This window comes from Alternaria atra, assembly GCF_907166805.1.
Source record: "Alternaria atra isolate CS162 genome assembly, contig: 25, whole genome shotgun sequence".
Lineage (NCBI taxonomy): Eukaryota > Fungi > Ascomycota > Dothideomycetes > Pleosporales > Pleosporaceae > Alternaria > Alternaria atra.
This window is the reverse complement of record NW_025091323.1, coordinates 3,232,003-3,253,471: the sequence shown is the minus strand read 5'-3', so window position 1 is coordinate 3,253,471 and position 21,469 is coordinate 3,232,003. Positions and strand designations below refer to the sequence as shown.

The window sequence follows — 21,469 nt, the reverse complement described above, 5'->3', positions numbered from 1 at the left end:
CTCGCCGTCCTTTCCGCATACGCTAGTGACGGTATGGCGGATTCTCCGTTCCTGCATGAGAAACGCCCTGCGCCGGTGATGTCTTGCTGCCTCACCAGGTGACGCTCTTTTTCAGCAGTCGTCTCCCATGCGTTCCTCGCTTCCCTTCATTGTGGTACACAGCTAGCGCGTACACGAGTTGACGACCACAGAACGATGTTGTGTATAGTCTGATGCTTAGGTACCTGAAGCAAGTCTTCGCAACATCTAGCGGCGTCTCGCTTGCATCTGATGCCCTCCATTCTCTTTCTTCTCTTCGCAGCTTCCGCCCTGCACAAGAACCGGAACTTAGGACGCCATAACGATACTTTGGTACATGTGTATGTATCTAGCAGTGATCTCTGGCGAATTCTAGCCGTTCACCCCACATACCACAGCCATCACACGTCCTACGTTGTGTCGTTTGTGACTGCTGTTGCTGCAAGATAGTGGGTACCGGCCAGATTTCCCCACCACGCTCCCGCAACTACCCCCTGCTGATTCGCCACCTCGTACACAAGGAGGGATGTATAGGGCTGTCAGATCACCCAGATGCTTGGCTATCGAGAGCCATCAACCTCGAATATGACTAGCACCATGCCATCACAGTACCTGCGGTGAGACGACGATGCTATATTTGTCGCATGCTGCTTTGATCGTGCACTTCCAGATACGAATTCTTGGGTCTTGGCTGTGAAGTCGTAGATGTCATTGAAGTAAGCACGCAGGATTTGGGCAGCCGGTGGTATGGGTGTGGTTGTGATGGTCTTTGGATGTAGCCTGAATGGCGATGTTGGATTGCGTATAAAAGAGATGGTCCCTTAGGGGTGAGTTTAGAGCATCACAGCAGCGCACCTTCAAGCTTCAGTGTCTACTAAGTGATACCTCCTTCCGCGTCACACTCTCCGTTGCTTCTTCTTCTTCTTCTCTCCAGATACCCACCATGCGTCCATCTCAAGTCCTCTCTTATGCCATTCTGGCTGGCACAAGTATAGCCCAGGGCGACCTTGGTGCTCTTCTGGCTTCACAACCCGATCTTAGCACCCTCCTCGAGCTAGTCGGTCTTGTAGATGGCCTGGCAGATACACTTTCCGCCGCCTCCAACATCACGATCTTCGCGCCTACAAACGATGCTTTCGCAGCCGTACCACGCGACGTCCCTGAGGGTCAAGCTATCGAGAACAAGAACGACACCATTGCCATCGGAGCTCTGCTCGCTAACCACGTCTTCAAGGGTGTCTACCCAGCCAGTGTCATTACCAATATCCCGACGTTTGCGCAGACCCTCTTGGACAGTTCGTATGTGAACGCGATCCAGCCCTTTTCCAACTTCACTGGAGGAGCCTACAATGAGCTCGTCAAGAACGGAGAAGACGTCTGTGTCATCTCTGGAGAACAAACTGTTTCCACCGTCACTGAAGCCGTAAGTACTTTATCCCCACGAGCATAATCCATCTCAATCCAATGGCATGACTAACGCGAAGCACCAGGATATCATGCTCGGCGAGGGCATCACAATCCATAAAGTCGACACTGTCCTCTCCTTTGGCGCACCCTTCCAACTTTTCACCTACCGCTCGGGCTACTTCGCCATGAACGCCGCTCTCGAAGCCGCCCAACTCGCCATCGACTTTGGCCTCTCCGGCCCTGAAGCCACGGGCCTCAACATCTCCGACTTCACCATCTTCGTGCCTACCAACGAGGCCTTTGAGTCTATTGGCTCTGTGCTCGAGTCTGCGGATCAAGCGACGCTGCAGGAGGTGCTCAAGTACCACATCATCCCTAGCGATGTCATCTTCTCAACTGCGCTGGGTAACGTTACAGTCAAGAGTCTTCAGGGCGCAGATTTGGTGTTTACAGTGCTGGACGATGGAAGTGCGTGGGTTAATGGAGCGAAGATTGTTTACGCAAACACTATCCTCTTCAACGGTGTCGCGCACGTTATCGACAGGTTAGTTTCTCCCCCACCTTATGACAAGTACAACACGCTAACCCTAATCTTTGAATAGTGTCCTAAGCCCTCTTGCCCCTTTCGACCGCGCATCTCTTGAGCCTTCTGCGCCAGCATCTGATCGTGTTGCCTTTGAAGGCGCAACTTCAGTCTCTGAGCTACCCTTCTCTAGCGTATCTCTGGCTTTCGGAGGTGATCTCATGACCTACACTACCACACCTGAGCTCCTAAAGACCGTTGCTGCTGTCGCTACGCCTACTGTAGCTGTCAATGCTACAACTACAGGCTCGCCTATGGAGACTTACACTGGAGGTGCGATGGGCATGCTACCCGGTGCTGGTATAGCCGTTGCTGGAGCCATGGGTATTGCTGCTGCTCTTGTTTAGTTTATGAGGTTGTGAAGTAGTGGAGAGTAGGACATAGAGGATATAGTTTCAAGTGGGGGACATAGTCTATGATGCGCATGTTCGGACGGCATACCATTTAGATCTCATTCGTTTATTTGTTTTCGACAATAGGCGCAGTTGTAATGATTTCAGGTCGGGATGGGAGTGGAGCGCTAAAGCATAGTTAGTAATCATCTTGAAATGCTGCACTGCTACCATAGTGTCTAGTCTTCAGAAAAGTTCTTGAGGCGAAAGCATCCCGATACGTCAACTCCACTTAACTAGCACAGAAAGTCTTGTAGCTCTCAAGTACTGAACTTTCGCATTCTGTACTGTAGCGATAATACCAAGCTAAAACTACTCTCATCCTGAAGCTAGCCCGCGCAGATGCGCCCTATACCAGGGTTTCGCAATCTTAGCAATTTCAAGCTTCAAACTCGCCTCATCAACCCCATGCTCCTTAATGTGGATCTTCTCCTCATCCAAAATATCCCGTTGTATCCACTTCAAAAAATCCCCTAGCGCTCTTACATTCCGTTCAATGCCCTTCTCGCGTAGCACATCCCAGCCCTGCTCTAATCGCTGCTGCGAACACCACGCGGCTGCCGTTGTTGCGGCTGCTTTGCGTCTATCTTCAAGGGTACCAGTGCCGACGGTCTGTTTAGGAGGACGGAAGAATCTGGGCTTGAATTTTCCACCTTTACTTTTGAACCAAAGAGAAGGGTCGGCATTGTACTGAGGAGGTAGGGGTTTCCAGACGATACCTTCGCCCAGACCGGTTGTTCCGAACGTCGCTGCGAAGGGACAGTGAGCAGCGACCTCTTCAGTCATTTGTTCGATCTCTGAGACTGTACGTTCGTAGTCCTCCGGGTAGAGTGTTGTGCGAAATAGGCCAGCTCTTGATGCGTTGTAAATGTCGTGAGTTGGTAGCGAGATATCGGAGTATTCTTCGTCTTTCTGCCATTGCCCATTAATATTGATTGATATGACGACAAGGCGACGGGACAGTTGGGCGATAGCCACATCTTTTTGTATATTTTTGCCTATCCATTCGCCGGCTATGAGCACTGGTAGGTCTTCTTCAGTCGTTGCGCCAGGGTTCAGTTCTCTCCACCGTGCCAAGTACGAATCTCGCAGTTGAATTATGGCCTCTCTTCTGTTGGACATGGTTGCTGCAAATCCTTGGTTGTCTTTTTCAACGGATAGACCAGTAATATTTCGTGACTGGAAGACGATGCGACCGTCAGAATATACCAGTATATCTGCATGCGTACCGTGAAGCTTGACAGTACCGATAAAAGGTACAGGCTCCAGGGCGATGTTAACGTCGGGGTGATCAGGGTCGCGGTTCAAGTATTGTAGTTGGCTGATGATCTGTGGGATATGCGTCGTGATCTTCGGGTAGAGCGTCGACTGTGCAAGGTCGATAGTTGCCATGGTGGGTAAAGGCGACCTTGTCAAATATTTTAGGGGGGATTTTTTTTGAAGACCTCCTAGGATCAAGGCAAGCTTAGCGATGCTGTAGATTGTTGTCGCAGTGTGCGGCGGTGCGTGGTATCGCTCAGTTTTGTATTCCTGCCACTCTTTGACTCTGGTCCTTGACTGTGATAATACCTTGATCGAATCCACTTCAACCACTAGTACTGCGATGACGCAGAGTACATAAGCCACTTACAATCTCCGTAACACATACCATACCTATACGAAAAGGTACTGTTGAACAAGAAAGATCGCAAACGTTAGGAATCCGTGGTGTCGCTCAGAAGCATTAGTTTTGCACCAGAGTTGCGATGGAGCGATTCCAAGGTTCTGTTATCGATATGCAGCAATGCTGTCAGCGCCCTCTTCAAAGCTACTGATGGCGGTGAAGAGCCACCATGCTGGTATACACGTATAAAACCATGCAGAATACTTTTGGAATGACATCGTAGCTCTGCAATCAAAACAATCGATAGAAAACTTTGCACATACTTGCGTTGCGGACTCGACTCCGATGTAGCGCGTGCACAGGCGAAATCGTTATCAGTGAGCTTCTGGCCGTCTGCACCAGCCCTGAAGACTTGCGATAGCCTAGTGAAGCTCTTCCCAGGCCGGAATACGAGGCCGGAATTGGAGACACTTGGTGTTGCAATGCCTTGTTGCGGCTGCAAAAGGGTGAGCAAGGTCTAGTTTTGAGTGATAGCGCATCTAAAATGTTCACAGAGTCATTTGACACTAAAAATCTTCGTTATTCGTGGTGTTCTATACGTGTAAAGGCAACAAGTCGTTGATATACCTTTTCGTGAGGCCGGAATTGAGAGCGCATCTGGCGCCGATTTGCGGCTCTTCGCGGCCCTTTTTTCGGTATTATTCTGGTTGGCTCCCAACCGAGCCTTTGTTACCCCTCGTAATGGTCATCAACTATGACCACCATCATAGAGCCACATCATATATTATCAAGTAAGCCCTGAGCGATGCTTGGTTCGGGTTACCTTCAAGGGGATCTTACCACGGCTGCGCATGTATTGGCTATGCTGTTGTACGGTTGTACAATTCGGGCCGATTTACGAGAGGTTGTCACCGCCGTAGTCGGCCATGTCGTCGACAGCTTTGAGGACTGGCACGTAAAATGATGTTGTAGTTGCCAGTAGTATCTGATGACCCATCAATCCGTGTAGGAAAGTGAGCTCATTACTATGACACAATCAAGTGCTTTGCAAATTCTTGTTTTCCATTCGATACTTGTATGTCGCGGGCTAGATGAACAAAGCCACCGGATGAGATGTCGTATGCTCTCTTTACAGTCAAGATATATAAAAAACATAACACAATTTCAACCTGATGACTCTGAGGACTCTGATGAAGTCTTGATAAGACGAACGGCCACTTTCGTTGCAATGCCTGAGCCTTCAACCTCTGCTTGACCCAAGTCTTGGCGACGATGAGCATACCATCCCAACTCACCTCGGACGCCTGGGGGAGCTTCAGGATCGAGACCGGGCATTGGGGGGTGTCTTCGGGTCAAATTCTGCTGATGGAGACAAGTGATCCAGCCATTACGTACTTCTTATCTTCTTCAACGGTAGGTTTCCGTGGCCGGTTTTTATTCCGGCCACGAGATATAAGCAGCGCGTCGTCGCTGTCGTAAGAGGTTTTATTCCATCTCAACACCACAGATCTCCAACATCGAAGCCCGATCATCTTCAGTACCTTTTGACTCTATTCTTTGATAGCTCTTTGCACCATGTCGTCTTCAACATTCGACTTTCCTGTCATGACGGACACCCGTCCCGATGACCACTCCCTTCCCGCTTTCATGGTCTCAACCACACGTGGCTTCCTTCCTCGTCAAGAGCCCATCGTTGAGCTGCCAAAGGAGTTCGCTCCTCTTGAGTCTCTCTTGCAACGCATGCCTATCAAGACTTTATCAGGAGAGCCGGGTCTGCTCGCAAACTTCACCTTCGGCGACACCCTACTCAAGGAGCTTCCGGACCTCACCCCAGAGGTAGAGAAGTATCGCGATGATCTTGTCGTCATGAACGCCTTGTACCGTGACTACTCCTTCTTAGCCTCCGCATATCTCTTCGAGCCTTGCCATGAAAGGCATGTGAGGGGAGAGGAGTATGGGCTAGGTCGACAGTCGCTGCCAAGATGTATTGCGCTGCCCATTGTCAAGGTCGCTGAGATGTAAGTACCTATACCTTCTCTAGGCTTCATATTATGCCTATGTTTGTTGTTAGCTACTCCCTTTGCTTGGTGTGGTAGCCATGCGCCATGATACCTCCCACGGAGAAGCTTGCAGTGCAATTACCTTCTGGGTATATCTTGGAGTATTTGACATTGACTGACGTTCTTCGCGCGCAGTGCTGGCTTCAAACCATTCATGGAGTACGCCGGGTCTTATGCACTCTTCAACTACCGCCTAGAAGATCCATCTCGGGGCCTTGAGTACGACAACCTTCGCTTGATCCGCGCTTTCGAGCATGGTCTGGATCCCACATCGTCCGAGGCAGGCTTTGTTCTTGTTCACATCGCCATGGTCAAGGAGTCTGGTGCGCTTGTTACAGGTGCATCCGAGATGCTTGAAAGCTGCCTGGCCAAGGACCGAGAGCGATTCAACGACGGTCTTCGTACTTTAGTTGGCGGCCTTAGGAAAGTCAACGGTGTGATGAACAGTAAGTGCCCTACTTGAAGCGGTGCGCTCAGGGCTGACGAACCCAGCGATGTGGAACCGTAGCAAACCTCAAGGCTACACCAACTTCCGCACTTTCATTTTCGGTATTACCTCGCAGTCAATGTTCCCGAATGGTGTCGTGTACGAGGGCGTGAGCGAAGAGCCAATGTCTTTCCGCGGCGAGTCTGGAGCCAATGACAGCATGGTCCCCATGTGCGACAACTTGCTTCAGGTCCAGATGCCGGAGACACCCCTCACAGACATCCTGAAGGACTTCCGCCAGTATCGCCCTGGTAACCATCGCGAATTTCTGGAGGCTGTTCGTGATTACGCCCAGCAGTCGGGTGTACGCGAGTTCGCGAAAGGCGACTCTGTATCAGCCGCGCTTTATCTCCAAGCTCTTGATCAGGTCCGCGACTTCCGTTGGCGGCATTGGTGCTTCACGCGCGAATACATCCTCAAGCACACATCGCACCCAACCGCGACAGGTGGCAGCCCGATTGTGACAGTAGGTGCTCTCTTGATTCGAATGTTCTTACTCTTGCTAATGTACAATAGTGGCTACCCAACCAGCTTACGGCAGTTCTCAGACAGATGGTAGAGACATCCGAGTACTGCAAGTCGGTCAGCGGTGTTAGCGATATCATGGACACAGTCAACCACCAACGAGAGTCGCTGAGGAAGGAGGTGGAAAAGTACTGCGGGGAACGAGGTGTTGCCGCATCATAAGCGAGTGCGCTCTTGTAAAGGATTCCACTTCCACAACCATTGTATCATCATAGTACCCAGTCACGACATGTCACATCAAGTTCCAAGTCGTCTCCACTGTGTGCGCCTTTATTGGAGTGCTGCCTGATGGTGATATTCTCGTATTCTCGCCCTTTTCCATGATGACTCGCGTAAGATCGACGACGCGAGGGCGCAAATACGATATATCATGACTGCAGAAGCTGCTCACCGGTGGCGTTGGGGTCATGGTCGGCCATGGAAGGGTTATGAGTCGTGCGGTGGTGGGTGAGTCAAGACGCGCTATCGCGTGAGTGTCGGCGTCATGGCTCCTGCTTCTATCGATAAGTAGTCCCCCGGATTCCCTAGCAGCACCCATCGCCATCCAGCACTTGCCACCCTTCGATGCTCGCTGCCAGCCAACTCATGGAACATTCACACCTCTTCCGATTACCGCGAATACCAAACGTCTTATTAATACGGCGGACTTTGCGGAACACCTCCTGACAGCTCCAACCCCACATTCAACACGGCCATTACCACGTACACCTAATCGCTGCGAATACCTTGTGCATATACTAAAACCCCATCTGCTTGCGCATATTATGGCCTCAAGACACGAGCCCAAACAAAGCCTAGCTGAGCGGCGGAAGGGGGAGTCTGTAAGTAGCAACGCGGAAATGAGCTGGCATTTCTAGACTACTCATTGTGGCTTGAGAGTACGCACACAAGCTAATTGACATATCAGGCGCTCAGCGAATTTGCCGATTATGTACAGAAACAACAAGCGCTGCGCCGACCGCCAGGCCAAGCCCCCGCCGTTCTCGAAGACCACGATGAGCTGAGCATCCTGGACGAGCTCGGTCTCTCCGATGACAACAAGACGCATATTCGCCTCAGGACACTCCTTACCGACCCTGCCGAGGAGAACGTCGCAGCACTAGCTGAGCATATCAAGGAACGCCTGGCAGAGGGCCATGGGGAGGTCTTGTTCGATGTTGGAATGGAAGACAGCGGCGACTCCATGGGCTTCACCAAAGACCAGTGGGATTTCGCATTGGCGAGGATAGATGTTGTATGCGAACAGATAAAGGCCGACTACAAAATGCTCATGACGCGGAATGTTGGTGGTGACGTTGAAGTAGGACCTCGCGATGCAAAGGACACCGGATTCAGTGGCAAGATGATCCTGCGACAGCAGCCGCAGAGTGTCGACGACGTGATCGAGACGAGGATAGCAGTTGTGGGAAATGGTGAGTTTCTTAACGTACAAGTAAGGATAGACGCTGATTCTGCATAGTCGACGCTGGAAAAAGTACCATGCTGGGCGTTCTTGTCAAAGGCGGCCTCGACGATGGCCGTGGAAAGGCGCGCGTCAACCTCTTCCGTCACAAGCACGAAATCGAGAGCGGTCGAACCAGTTCAGTCGGCATGGAAATAATGGGCTTCGACAGCAAAAGCGAGGTTGTTGTGTCGAACGTCGCAGGTCGAAAACTTACTTGGGAAGAGATTGGACGTCGGTCGGCCAAAGTTATCAGTTTCACTGACCTTGCAGGTCACGAGCGGTACTTGCGGACAACCGTCTTCGGGCTGCTATCCAGCGAGCCCAATTACTGTCTCTTGATGATCGCCGCGAACAACGGTTTGGTGGGCATGAGCAAAGAGCATTTGGGTATTGCACTCGCGCTCAATGTGCCCGTCATGGTCGTCATCACCAAAATCGACATATGTCCACCGCAAATTCTCGAACAGACCATCACTCAGCTCACCAAAATCCTCAAATCTCCCGGCGCGCGAAAGATACCTATCTTCATCAAGAACAGGGAGGGGTGCATCAACACCGCTACCCAGTTTGTATCCAGTCGCATATGCCCCGTCTTCCAAGTATCCAACGTCACTGGACATAATCTGGACCTGGTGCGCATGTTCCTTAATGCGCTACCACATCACGGCAACTACGACAGCTCTGCCCCTCTAGAGTTCCACGTCAATGACACCTTCTCGGTCCCCTTCGTCGGTACTGTAGTTTCTGGTGTCGTAAAGTCTGGCGTGATACACTCTGGCGACACGGTTCTGATTGGCCCCGACAGCCTTGGTCAATTCCAAACAACAAAAGTACGATCCATTGAGCGGAAACGAATACAGGTCCCTGGATGTTCCGCTGGTCAGTCTGGCAGTCTTGCGCTGCGCAACGTTCGGCGAAAAGATGTGCGAAAAGGCATGGTCGTCTTGCATAAAGCCGACAAGCCCGATCCAACAACTGGTATCCTCCCGAACCCCAAGGTGTACCGCGAGTTCGTTGCCGAAGTCTTGATCTTATCTCACGCAACCACTATCAAGACCAAGTATCAGGCTATGCTCCACGTTGGACCGGTCTCCCAAACCTGTGCCATAATAGACATTGACCGCCAGTACATCCGTACTGGTGACCGAGCTCAGGTAGCCTTCCGATTTGTACAGCGGCCTGAGTACTTGACTGTAGGTGATCGAATACTCTTCCGTGAGGGCAGGACGAAAGGACTGGGTATTGTCAAGAGGGTTGGCTACGATCCTAAGCATCCACTGAACCCGGACTTGCATAAAGATGATAAGGGGAAGGAGAATCAGCCTGAAGGCAAGAAGGCTGAAGCCTCATGACGGATTGAGATGTCGAGGGTTGTTAATCTTTTCAAGCTACACCTGTAGCACAACTCAACAGCATTCATTGGCTTTTTTATTATGCTTGTAGTTGTGTTGCGCACAATGAATACTCCTAGGGTGTACTTTATATGTTAGAAGCAAATCAAGAGAATCGAGCCTCATCATATGTGGTTCGTGGTATTATCAAGCGTGTTTTGAGAGGAAAGACAGACTGCATGCCGCGTCGTCGGTCATAGCGAACGACTTGGGAGGTACGGAGAAGAATCGAAAAAATCGCGACTCTCGACGCGCTCTGGCGGTATGCCGCAATGACGTCTCCGAAACGCACCAGCCAGCCCCACCAAACGCGAACGCGTCACGTTCTCACGGCACGCATTCCACACCATTCGCTCAACCCTGCATCTGTGCAGAAAGTAAGTAACAACCAAGTCAACCAATATAGTCATATGAACAAAGAAACGAGAACAGCATCTTGACACTGCACGAACCTATGAAGTCAAAGAATAGTAAGGTAATCTTCTTGATACTACTAAAACTCTAGGAAAGAGTTACGAATGACTATTTTCAACCCAACAGCCCTGAGGCACGCTATAGTGTAAAGCAAAATAAAAAATAAAATAAAATAGACCCCTCCTCTCTTTTCCCGTCTATCCACCCAATATTTACAAATGAAAGAACGCCAAGTAATGCTATGAATGATGAGAGATAAGAAAATCCGGAGTCGACGCCCTCCTTCTTGTCAACGAGAGAAGTTTCTAGTTCCCCCTACCAAGTAGCTTCTTCCCCAAAGCCTTCGCTTTCTTCGTCTTTGGACCATCCGTGTCGTCTTCCATCACGCTGCCTTCTCTCCCACTTACACCACTGATGCCACTAATACCAGTCGCCACGCTCGCAGCTCGCATGCTGGCTGCACCACTGTTCGCTCTGTTTCTTATGTGCCCGGCAAAGGGGGCGCTGACTCCAGCGATATGTTTACTCAAACTATGAATAAGGTTTGCGTGGACTGGCTCCGTGTTATCTACTCTTGACAACTCATCAGCAAAGGCACGTCCATCCTCGACATCATCGACGCCTAGGCCGTTGCTGTGATGACTGTAGCCACCCATGATGGAACCGTGCGTGGAGCGCGCTTGGTTTGTTGAAGCCGGTTTTGACGAGTTCAAGGATGAGCCTTCTTCCGAAACGGTGCTGATGAGACTACCCTGGCGTCCGGATGCGAAAGAACGGCGGGGCACACGATCTTCGGCTGAGAGGTCAGAGCCGCCGGGCGAGTGGTCGCGCATAGAGTTCGAATCAGTGCCTGAGAGATCTGGAGACGTGTTGAGCATTGCGCTGCTGTTGGCAAGTTGACGAAGACGAGACTGTGCTTTGGCTGACGGACGATGGTGCGAGATCTTGTTGCCAACAATCGTACCGGCATGAGACAGAAGCGCTCTTAAGACGTCTTTCTTGAGTTGGGTGACGAGATCCAAATTGGACCACGTTTTGTTACGGTACTCTATCGTAGGCATCCTGAAGACCAGATCGTGGACATCTTCGAAGTTGCGTGTGCTCTTCCCCTTGTAAGAGAGACACAACACCATGGACGGAATTTTGAAGTAAGCAACAGTCATGAACTCGCTCGCGCGACTCATCATTTCTGTCAGGTCATCGCTCCTAACCTCCTTCTTGTTCGTGCGCTTCTCAGTCAAATTGGTACCGGTACGGTAAAGCGCAAAGCGTTTGGCGGTTCGTTGAGACTCGTTTACAGTCTGACTTGAATTGGTTGTGCTTGACCGGACGGAGCTTGGTCTCGTGGAATTATTCGAATTGCTTCCCAATGTAGGGACTACCAACGCAGAGCTTGGGTGAAGAGTGCGACGGAGCTCAGTCCCACTACGGGAAGCATTGTTGTCTCGGAAGAAACGGAAATAATGAGCACTCGGCCGCTTGACCATACCTTTCCTCTTCGCATCAGACTTCTGTACCGGATCAGGGAGCTGAAGTGTGGGCGTGAGTCGTTGCTTGAGAGCTTCCACTGCACCGTCGTCCGTTGAAAGCGAGGCGTTCATACTTGCTGCCCCAGAAATGATACTATTGGCTTCGTCTTCCTCATCCTGGGTCGGTAGAGTGTGTTTGAGTAAAAAGGGCGATGAGTTCGCAGTCTTGCTATCGCCGTACGTAGGGAAAACGTATTGCAATAGTTTCTTGCCGATCTGGTACTCCAGTTGTACCTTCAGCGGGTATAACTCAACCTCAAAGTGTTCTACAACAGGAATACCTGCGATCGATTCAAGAGCTACGAAGTAGACCTTGAGGCATCTGGCGTTCTCCGGAAGAGTCTGGTCTTGCTCCAGGAAAGGCGAGATCATCTCAGGGTATAGCGCGTTGGGCAGCAGATTCAGACCTCGCACCTGTTCAATCTCTAGAGAGTTGGAATTGGATCCGTCGTTGTTATCGGTGCGATCAAACGCCACGTTCTTGAGTTGGAACTCTGCTAATGATTCTGCACCTTCGCGAAGCAGATGCCAGACAATATCAGACGCAGAGACATACATCCGCAGGAGCCCAGTTGACTGTCTTGCCTGCGCACGGTCATCTTGCTTGCGCTGCGCGGTTGTGATCGCTTTCATGACGAAGAACAGTTCGTCCTCGTAGACAGCCAAGTCTTTCTCGACCTCGATACGATCTTCCCATCCTTGCTTGTCCAGATACTTCTCGTTGATCTGGAAGACAGTCTTGATCTCTTCCAGCTGTTGAATGCGCTCTTGAAGACCCATGACCAAGTTTGGAGCTCCAGCAAGGTCGGTGAAGTCTGATGCAAGCATGATCTTCTCAAGTCGCTCGTTCCGCGTCTTTTCCAATGGCTCGTGGTACAACAGCAGATCCAGTACGATGACATACATCGCGTAATACTGTCTAGAGTCACACAAGGCCCGCACGTGTGGGAAGTCCACCCAAAGATGGTCGATTCGGCTCTCCATGTTGTCGGCAGAAGAGGAAGAGTCGCCAGCCGAAACATCGTCATTGTACTTCAGACGCAGCGCATTGTGCTTATCATACCGCATACTGGCCGAGGTTCTTTGTACCACACGCTGGAAGCCAAACGGATTGGTGTGAAACTCAAACATGACCTCGAAAGGTACCCATGGTGGCCATGCTGAGCCAGCCGGCGTTCCGTACATGCTTCCAGAGTACATGTGAATATCCTCCGGACTACTGAAAGTCTTTGAGTTTGTGACGAAGATTTGCAGGCTGTCCATAGCCGCGATGAATCTTCGTTGAACCAGACCCGAGACCTCGTCCATAACACGGTCCTTGTCCATGATTTGTAAAACCTTAAGCTGCATGCCTTTTGCTGTGACAAGTACCGCGGACTTCGTGTCTTTCTCGCTTTGTAGTTGGATTTGCGGTGCAATAAGACGTACAAGATATGAATTCTGAGAAACATAGTCGTCCGCAACATCTTCGTCCGCTTTTGCAGGGTTCGCAGGTAAAGGATCGCTCGCGCCTCCAGAAGTACCGTTCGTGGTCTTGCTTTTAGCGTCCTCCTCATCAGCGTTGACAAAGTTCTTGCCATCGCGCAGGAACTGTTCAATCGTTTCGTCGATGTCCAGCCCTGCCTCGTTGTCACCGGCCATAGGTGTCTCTTCGGGCCCAGATGTAGATGGTCCACGAGACTTATTTTGCTCTTCAACAACGTCGAGTATGAACTTGACAGCTCTCCGAGACATGTAATAAACAAAACCTCGGCGCTGACTGACTTGGTGGATGTAGCGGAGTATTATATTTCGTAAGGAGTTGCCCCACTTGAGGTGGATGTTGTGGATGATGAACCGATTGTTAAAGTCGTTCGTGGAATCGGTAATGGGATTGGGAGGTAAGTCTGCTTGCTTGCCTTCTGGGCCAACCGTATCCTGACCATCGTCTGCTTCAAAGTACTCGTCTTCTCCATCAGTCTCGGGCTCTGGAACAGGATTATCTGAAGACGAAGCAGTCTCCAACCGCTCCAATAAACTGGTATGCATTGCAGACAGAAACTCCAGTTTCCGCTGGAGGAATTGTGTATGATTCCGCAGCGTTTCAAGACGACGTTGCGACTCGCCTTGCCCTTCCGATGTTTCTCGTATGGCGTTGAGCTCTTGCTCATTCACTGCATTCTGGTTGTGCGCAACTTGTTCCTTGACGCGTTCAATGCGTTGTTCAATCAGGTGACACTGTACCCGGCGTGGATCATTCCGTGCTGAGATGACACAATGATGAGTCGGCTCATTACCGAATGCGCTCTTCCGGTGTTTGTCGCCTGAGATGTTGTTACTGTGATCGGTCTGGCGGAAGTACGTAAAGCGCGGGGCGAAGGCGAGTGGTAGAATTTGTGTTTCGGGGTGTTGACGTGAAGGCAAGATCCAACCGAGCTCGATGAAGTCATCCATGTCCACCCACCCAAGGTCGTTGTCTGGAATGGTGAATTTCGACAAATCAGCTGTGAGGTACTCTTGGTTGTAGCTGGCAAGGTCATCTGCGGTTGCATTATCCACATCTTCAGAGCCGGTCCCCGAGATGCTCGCAGATACTGCTCGAATGTCCGTACGAATAAGGTCAAGTTGTACCTGGTTGATGCGCATACCAGTTGTCTTGTTTTGCCTGCTGTTCTGCTGGCCTTCGGGCGCCTGTACCAAGGTTCTGAACTCTTCGCGGCGCTGGTGGAGATCAAACATGAAGCTGTCGAGACGTGCCTTTAGTCCAGTGGCGGAAACCACACCTGCAGTATAATCCTCCGCATCCTTGTGCTTGTAGATGTGGCTCATGTACAGGGGTGATAGCAAGAGATTATACTTGATTGTCGCAAGATGTCGGCCGAACTTCTTACTGGACTTCTCTACCCCTGGCCACAGCTTCCCTTGGCGTACGGGTAAGGACATTGCACCGGAAAACATCGACCACCAGCTGTAAAAGTGTGTGAAGAAGCGTGGTGAGAGATGGACACTGTTGTATGTTTTCGATGGTTCTAAGTTAGCGACAGACCACTCTCGATCGTATGGAGCAGCGATAGCGATAGACATGTGGATATGGTGGCTGCGGAATCCTCGGAAAGCGTCATACTCCTGTCCAAGATTAGCAAAGACCTGAAAGCGAGGCGCCTCGTTGCTTACCTTCCCGTTCGATGCCTTTGCATACTTTGGGTTTTTGAGGGTGATGTTGTAGTGAGGTATGAAGTTGAACGAACGTCCACCATCGTCCCGATTACGCTCAAATACTAGGCCAGCAACCCAGCGCACATTGCCATTAAGCTTCATCACAGTCTTCTTGAAGACGGCTCTCTGCCTGCGACTAGACATGCTTGATGCAGTGTCTGGTCGGGCCACAGCTTCGGTCTCAGCGTCGTGACGGGCAAAGTGGTTGAGGTCTGGGATAGCGAGCACGTAGCTTCCACTCTTGACGACCATGAAATTCCTAGGGTCTTCGTCCTGGGCGATGCTGAGTTGTACATCATTCTGCCAGCACATGACAAAGCCTGCACCATGACCAGTCACCATGTACGGATCACGCGAACCTGCATCGTGTTAGTGGGGTCTTTTACGAAGCCATACTGTATCCTACCTTTGAGGATAAGGTGAACATCGCCGTCACCCTTCCATGAGACATTGATACGAGAATGGAAGGTCAGCCTGATCTTGTCCCAGAATCCGACCCTCTCGGAGGGGTCTATGGCAGGCTTTGTGAAGTTTTCGATGATTTGCATCATATCTTGAATCGCTGGCTGATACGACGTGCCCCAGGTAATTCTGGTCGGGTACGCTGAATTGATATCAATCGCCATGTCTGAGTATGTCTTTACAGGCGCCACAGTTCGACGAACGTCTACAGCATATCCGCCCGCGAGCTCACCCGCGGAGTTTTGCTCTGACGGTACTACAACGACTCGACTGACGCGTGAAGACTCGACATCCCTGAACTCTTCTGCAATTACAAAGTCTGTCTTCATCAAAACGCTGGGTAGTCGTGACGATGGTATGTTACCGATAGCTGGGAAGTGCAACAGTGGCAGTGGGTAGTCCCGAAGATGAATCTTGGCTTCTCCCATTTGTATTTGGACATGCATGGGTATCAAAAGAGCATACTGAGTATCGAACGGCATACCTTTGCCGACGCGGTGCAGGAAGCGCGGGTACTCCGAGATAGGAAACGAGGGCTTGTCGACGACAATTTCCAGGTCACTGACTGCGAGAGCCATGAGAGCTGGACGTTGTGAGACAGCTAGGATGGTTTCCTTCTGCTCGATGTCATCTGGCAGTTCGTCCAATCCCCAGAATGTTGAGCGGATGTCGTTCATAGAACGATTTTGCGTTGTCATCGCGAAGTCGATACGCTTCTTCCATGTCTGAGCGTTCAGGCGATTCAGCTTTACGCGTGCGTCTTGTACAGACGTCTGATATGACCCACTAAGACCGCTGAAGCCGTCCTTGTTGTATCGCATAGGATGATCTGAACGACCCCGGTCCGGTGAGCTACGACCGCTTGATTCGGCGCTCTTCGTGCGTCGGTGGAATCTAGTCTCTTTGTCTTTCTTCTTGATCTTGTTCCGTCCACGAACATCATGTGCAGATCTTGCGCGGTAACGTGAATTGCCACGCTGGTCGTCTTGCTGTTGTAACTTCCGCACTTTCAGGTCAAAAGCATGTTCACGAGCAAGTCTCTGCTTTTGCTCCATAAGACCAATCCGGTAGATAGTCCCAAGCTTCCATTCAAAGGCGTTGTCTTCCAGCTCAAAGAGCACAGCGCGGCTTCGAAGCGATATCTTTGGCACGATCTTGGGGCCTTCAGCTTCCTTGTCAAGGACGTACTCGTTAGTCCCAGTCTTGAAGCGATGGTGCACTTGCTTGACGGTCTTCGCAACATTGGCAACGTTGTCAAAGATCTTATGCATGACTAACTGATGAGGTACAGCAATTCTTATCGCGTCCGTCGCAATGTCAAATGATTTCTCGTCCGTTATCGTGTGACCGTATCTGAGCTTGGACTTCCGATAATCCAGTCGCAAAGATTTGACACTGACGATTCGACTCCAAGCGCGCTTGATAGCTGGGTTTTCTGCAAACAAGCGCACTAGGCGCGACCGAAGGAATGGGCTGGTCCAGCGATGTTTTCCCGCTTCAAGTCCATAGATCTGAAGCATGAGGGGTGGATCTCCAGGCATGTCTGCTTTGATCTGGAAGAAGTGAGCTTTCACATCGACTGTCACTATCTCATGGCTGGTTCCGCTAAGTGGTTCAATAACATCCTCGCCTAGCGTCGGAACGGACAAGTGTCGCGGCGAGCTTGCTGAGGTTGGCTCCGCAGTCTTGGTCTTCCTCACGTCCCAGTCAAAAGACCTCTGCAGGACCTGCATTGCCATGCATAGAGCAAAATGGCGGTATAGCGAATAGCGCAGAAATAGGTTCTGGCTGTACGAATGCACGTGGAATATCGGACCCTGCTTGTCAGAGAGCGTATGCAGAGCAATCTCCATGCGAGGCAGCGACAGCGTTGGTTCTTGCTCCGATTGATCCTCTCCCTCGATGATCAACCCCTCTAGCCCATAGAAATGCAAAGCAAGACGTCTACCATCAGTTGGGTCGCCTGACGTTGCCTTCGGTAACTTTGGCGAGGTTGGGGGTGGTGATCTAAGCAGATGTTCTTCGCGATTGATGGTCCTACTTGGTGCGCGCCGTCTTGCAGGCTTCAGGTCCGTCTCTTCTTCGCGGCCTGTTTTGTATTCCGCGGTCCAGGATTCCAGATGTAGGGATACTCCTCGACTGTGTTTCGATACATCGGAATCTATTCCAGCGACGTCTACGTTCCAATCTGATCCTTGGAGGTGGACGTAGGTCATCCAAGCCGGTAATCTGCGGAGTGCATTAAGTCCTTTCTTCTTTGGCGCGCTTCGCCGACGGCCTATATCCGCTGACGTTTTTGTGACGATCTGTCGCAGTCCTCCACTGATTTCAGGGCGTACCATGTATAGAGAGAATGTCTGTGCCGTGCCCCAAACCTCCACAACAGGGTCGGGAGCTGCACTCATCTGAACCTTGACTTCGAGGTAGTCGGTCAAAAGCAAGTTGTGTTTCTCGATCGCTGCAGTTTGGTAATAGAGTTGCTGTGCGTTCATGCGAAAAGTTGAGCTCAGCGCATAATGCAACTCGCCATCTGCAGAGTGCGATGACTCCACATCCAATGATATGGAAGAAGATGCAGAGATCAGCAGGTCGAACTCGTCCTTGTCATGCCTGTCGAGGTCCATCGGTGGTAGGCTGACTCGGATGACAGGCTCGTGAATTGACATTTTGATGTTTGCTTTAGGCAAGAGCCGGCGAAAGAGATAGCGTTTACGTTGTCTTGTTTCTGGTGGCTTGCGATGCGTCTCGTAGTTATGAAACAAGGCAATGAGTAGTGGTAAATGCTTGGGATCGAGGTCGAGCGATGGCGAGGTGACGACCAAGTTGGCAAAGAGTATATTGGTGTTGCGCTCGGCGCTATCTTTGTCGTTGGAGAAATGGATGGTTTTAGAAGGGAGGGTTGTGTTTAAGGTCGTCGTCGCCATGGGAATGTACAGAAGGCGTTCAGGATGACCGTGGCTATTGTCGATACCGACGGATATGGATATTGCAGCAAGAAGAGCCTGGTGAGCAATGTCGTTAGGCGAGAAGTACATGAGATGTGCAGGACTGCGAGGGTCTAGGCGAAGAAGATCCATGCCGACTTCCTTCATGGAAAGATTGAGGTAGAACGGAGGGTCTGAGCTATCCGCGGTCTCAATCTGCTTGGTCAGGCCGAGGAAGCCAACCGCGAACTGGAACTCGTGAATGCCGCGGAGAATGGAGCTGGCGAACTCGCGAGAATCGGAGACGGCACGGACAAGTTTTTCTTCACGACTGTTCGGGTCGTCGAGCTCTTCCATGACATCGCTGAGCGATACATCTGTGCGACTGCCACGAGATCTTTTACGAGGGCCAGTCGCGCGACACTTCTGGGCTCTCTCAATGCACAGTTTGACATCGTCATACGGAATGAGGAGGCGACCCAGCTTGAGTGCGATGGATGCATCGCGCAGACCCTCGAGCTCTTTCTTGAGGAAGCCGTGAACGTTGAGAGTGCAGTGATCGAGCAGCTCGGTCGACTCCCTGCCTTCTGGGGTGAACAGAATGCTGCGTGCGGAGAAGAGCCATTCGGCAGGCCATTGCTCCTGATCCGGCTTCGGCTTGTGGTGATTGAAGAGACGGCTACGGTCCACCGTCTTGCGTCTAGTATCCACGGCTAGATTGAGGCCGCCGACCTGCACTGAGCCCACGTCGACGACGACAAGGGTGGTTGCGTGAGCCACAACATCAACCTGCCTGAGCCAATTGATGTTCCTGTGCAGACGCTTGATCTTCTCCTTGGCATCCGTGAGCCTCTTCCACGTCAGGCTTCTCTGTGTTTCCTCGTCGCCCGGCTCGTCGTCCTCAGCAACCGGTTCCGGTGTATCCTGGCCGCTCTTGCCCTTCTGTGTCGTACCGTTCGCCCAGTGAGCCCACCCTGTCTTCTTCCGTGGCTTCTCTCCAAGCACCTTGAGGTCCACTGTGACTTTGAGCTCGTGTAGAACGATGCTGACTACCGTTGGTTGGGCGAAGGTGGGTCGATGGAGGGTAAAGCCGAGCCCACGAATTTCGATGCGCAGGCCATCCTTGGGAGTGAATGCAATGCGTCGCAGGCCCCGTAAGCCGAGTCGTTGTATGGATACCCCGGTGGCAATGCGTATAAAGGCGAATAGGACAAAGGAGAGCAGGTAGATGAGGAGCAGGAGCCCCGCGAGGAACTGGAGGGTTGGCAGGGCCATTATTCTGCTTCAACCGTATGCCATTGACCGAGTGGAGTATTATCGAAGTAGTAGGTCGCGAATGCACGCGATGTGCCGAAGAGATTGGAGATTCGACCGGCCGAACATAATCGAGCGAGGCGCAGGCGCAGGGCTACGAGTGTTGCTGCATCGAGGGCGAGGCGAGGGCGTGGATGAAAGTGCGGACTTAACGGTCGCGGGTGATGGATGCGGCCAAAGCGGCAGTCCCGGAACGCGTCGCCTGGTGGTAGAGACTAGCTATTAGTAAAAATTCAACATGTAGGCCATGTATCGAGTAGTGACGGCAATGGAGACGTTCTCCAGTCTCTCTGCGGGGCTCCGTATTTCCCTCTGTGGTGTCTTGTGCTGATGCCGTCAGATTTCCAGGTTCCCACGCTTCGTCGGCATCATATCCCTGTTCTGCCAAGCCCTACCCGCGTACCTGGAAGGAGCTTGTCACCACCTGACGTGCGACCCTCACTTCAACACCGCACTTGCCCATGCATTGCGCTCGTAGTCTGGTGGGCTGCTACTGGCACGCATATACGTTTCTATGCTTCTGCCATGTATAGTGTAGCGGTCTCGTCACGCCAATACAAACCTCCGTCGAGGTGGTCGTTCCTGCCAAGTGTGTCCGATCGCGGCTGTCCGCATACGTGGGACGATACGTCCAGGGACCTCAACCCGAATTACCGCCGAATGGCGTCGGAAACAAAGATATCTATCCTTGCAGTGGATCATTGCCCTGGAGCCCCTCGCCATACCCCAAGACAACTCAATATTCACTTCAATAACTTCGTCTAATCTTCACATCGTTCCTGATTCTCCTTCAGAACATATCTACCTCCAGAAGCTCATCGCCCGGGTTGCCCAACCTCGTTCGCCTTTGTCGTCTTCATGGTCTGTCTCTAGGGTTACTCCACTGCTAAGAGGACATGCACGTTCAGCGTCTCTTTTGTGGACATCGTCGGATGTGTTCTCATGCCAAAGACAAGGACATCGGAAGAGTTGGTCTCGTATCACGCACCGTTTTGGAACTTGTAGTTGCTCGAAAGGGTAATCGTACGACTTGTGCTGTGGCTGGAGCTGTTTGTGTTTGTCCGAGTGAATGATTGTGAGCTTGCCCATATTGTCTGTATTCGAGGGCCTAACACTGGAGGGTGTGAGATTGGCCTTCGTATTCCTGCCTATGTTGACGATACTGGGCTTTATACCGTTTTTTGTGTTGACAATGATGGGGTTCGTGCAATCGATGATGCCAGCTCTCCAATTCGGTAGTCTGTCGTCAGACGGTTTGCCATTTCTCAAGGCAGGTGTGTCTACGCGGAAGGGTATGGCCTTGGCCTCCTTGGGTTGCACAAATGCATATGATAGCTCAGGCTCAGAAGACGCATCATTAGATGACGAATCGCCTTCCCGATGACTTTCCTCTGAATGTCTGGCGTCGACTATCCTTCCTGCCGCATTCATGACGCGCCGCCTCGGCTTCTGCGCTGCTCGGCGATCAGAGAAAGGCACCATGTTTACTGACGGCTATAGTGAGCGAACTCTGGCTAGACGATACGTAGCGATGGTAATGTGCTAATGTTGTGCGGATATAGTGGTTGATGGTCTGAGGGAATGGTAAGGTTGGTGTTGCATCGAAAGTGAGACCTGAAGAGTGACAGTGTTGTCACCTCGTCGTTCTCACCTTCTCTTCCTTCTCGGTATGCTGCTTCCCCAGAGCTCTACCCCTTTGCACCGTCTTGTTATATTTTAGT

General features: G+C 51.4%; 6 protein-coding genes across 6 annotated transcripts; 3 read left to right on the top strand and 3 right to left on the bottom strand.

Annotated features, from left to right (window-relative positions):
• Nucleotides 1-961: 961 nt before the first annotated feature.
• On the top strand, nucleotides 962-2,355 carry ALTATR162_LOCUS6144 (uncharacterized protein; the record flags this gene model as incomplete). The annotated part of the gene is made up of 3 exons (XM_043313765.1): nucleotides 962-1,441; nucleotides 1,509-1,969; nucleotides 2,028-2,355. 3 exons carry the CDS (start codon nucleotides 962-964, stop codon nucleotides 2,353-2,355), a joined length of 1,269 nt encoding a protein of 422 aa, XP_043169700.1.
• Nucleotides 2,356-2,718: 363 nt separating this feature from the next.
• On the bottom strand, nucleotides 2,719-3,792 carry ALTATR162_LOCUS6143 (uncharacterized protein; the record flags this gene model as incomplete). Its single annotated transcript, XM_043313764.1, has 1 exon — nucleotides 2,719-3,792. The coding sequence occupies one exon, from the start codon at nucleotides 3,790-3,792 to the stop codon at nucleotides 2,719-2,721; it is 1,074 nt and encodes a 357-aa protein (XP_043169699.1).
• Nucleotides 3,793-5,578: 1,786 nt separating this feature from the next.
• ALTATR162_LOCUS6142 (uncharacterized protein) lies at nucleotides 5,579-7,237 on the top strand (the record flags this gene model as incomplete). The annotated part of the gene is made up of 4 exons (XM_043313763.1): nucleotides 5,579-6,021; nucleotides 6,199-6,509; nucleotides 6,556-7,016; nucleotides 7,067-7,237. 4 exons carry the CDS (start codon nucleotides 5,579-5,581, stop codon nucleotides 7,235-7,237), a joined length of 1,386 nt encoding a protein of 461 aa, XP_043169698.1.
• Nucleotides 7,238-7,839: 602 nt separating this feature from the next.
• On the top strand, nucleotides 7,840-9,871 carry ALTATR162_LOCUS6141 (uncharacterized protein; the record flags this gene model as incomplete). Its single annotated transcript, XM_043313762.1, has 3 exons — nucleotides 7,840-7,896; nucleotides 7,983-8,487; nucleotides 8,535-9,871. 3 exons carry the CDS (start codon nucleotides 7,840-7,842, stop codon nucleotides 9,869-9,871), a joined length of 1,899 nt encoding a protein of 632 aa, XP_043169697.1.
• A 758-nt stretch (nucleotides 9,872-10,629) lies between these two features.
• Nucleotides 10,630-19,709, bottom strand: ALTATR162_LOCUS6140 (uncharacterized protein; the record flags this gene model as incomplete). The annotated part of the gene is made up of 3 exons (XM_043313761.1): nucleotides 10,630-14,958; nucleotides 15,007-15,407; nucleotides 15,455-19,709. 3 exons carry the CDS (start codon nucleotides 19,707-19,709, stop codon nucleotides 10,630-10,632), a joined length of 8,985 nt encoding a protein of 2,994 aa, XP_043169696.1.
• Nucleotides 19,710-20,549: 840 nt separating this feature from the next.
• ALTATR162_LOCUS6139 (uncharacterized protein) lies at nucleotides 20,550-21,230 on the bottom strand (the record flags this gene model as incomplete). The annotated part of the gene is made up of 1 exon (XM_043313760.1): nucleotides 20,550-21,230. One exon carries the CDS (start codon nucleotides 21,228-21,230, stop codon nucleotides 20,550-20,552), a length of 681 nt encoding a protein of 226 aa, XP_043169695.1.
• Between the last annotated feature and the right edge of the window lie 239 nt (nucleotides 21,231-21,469).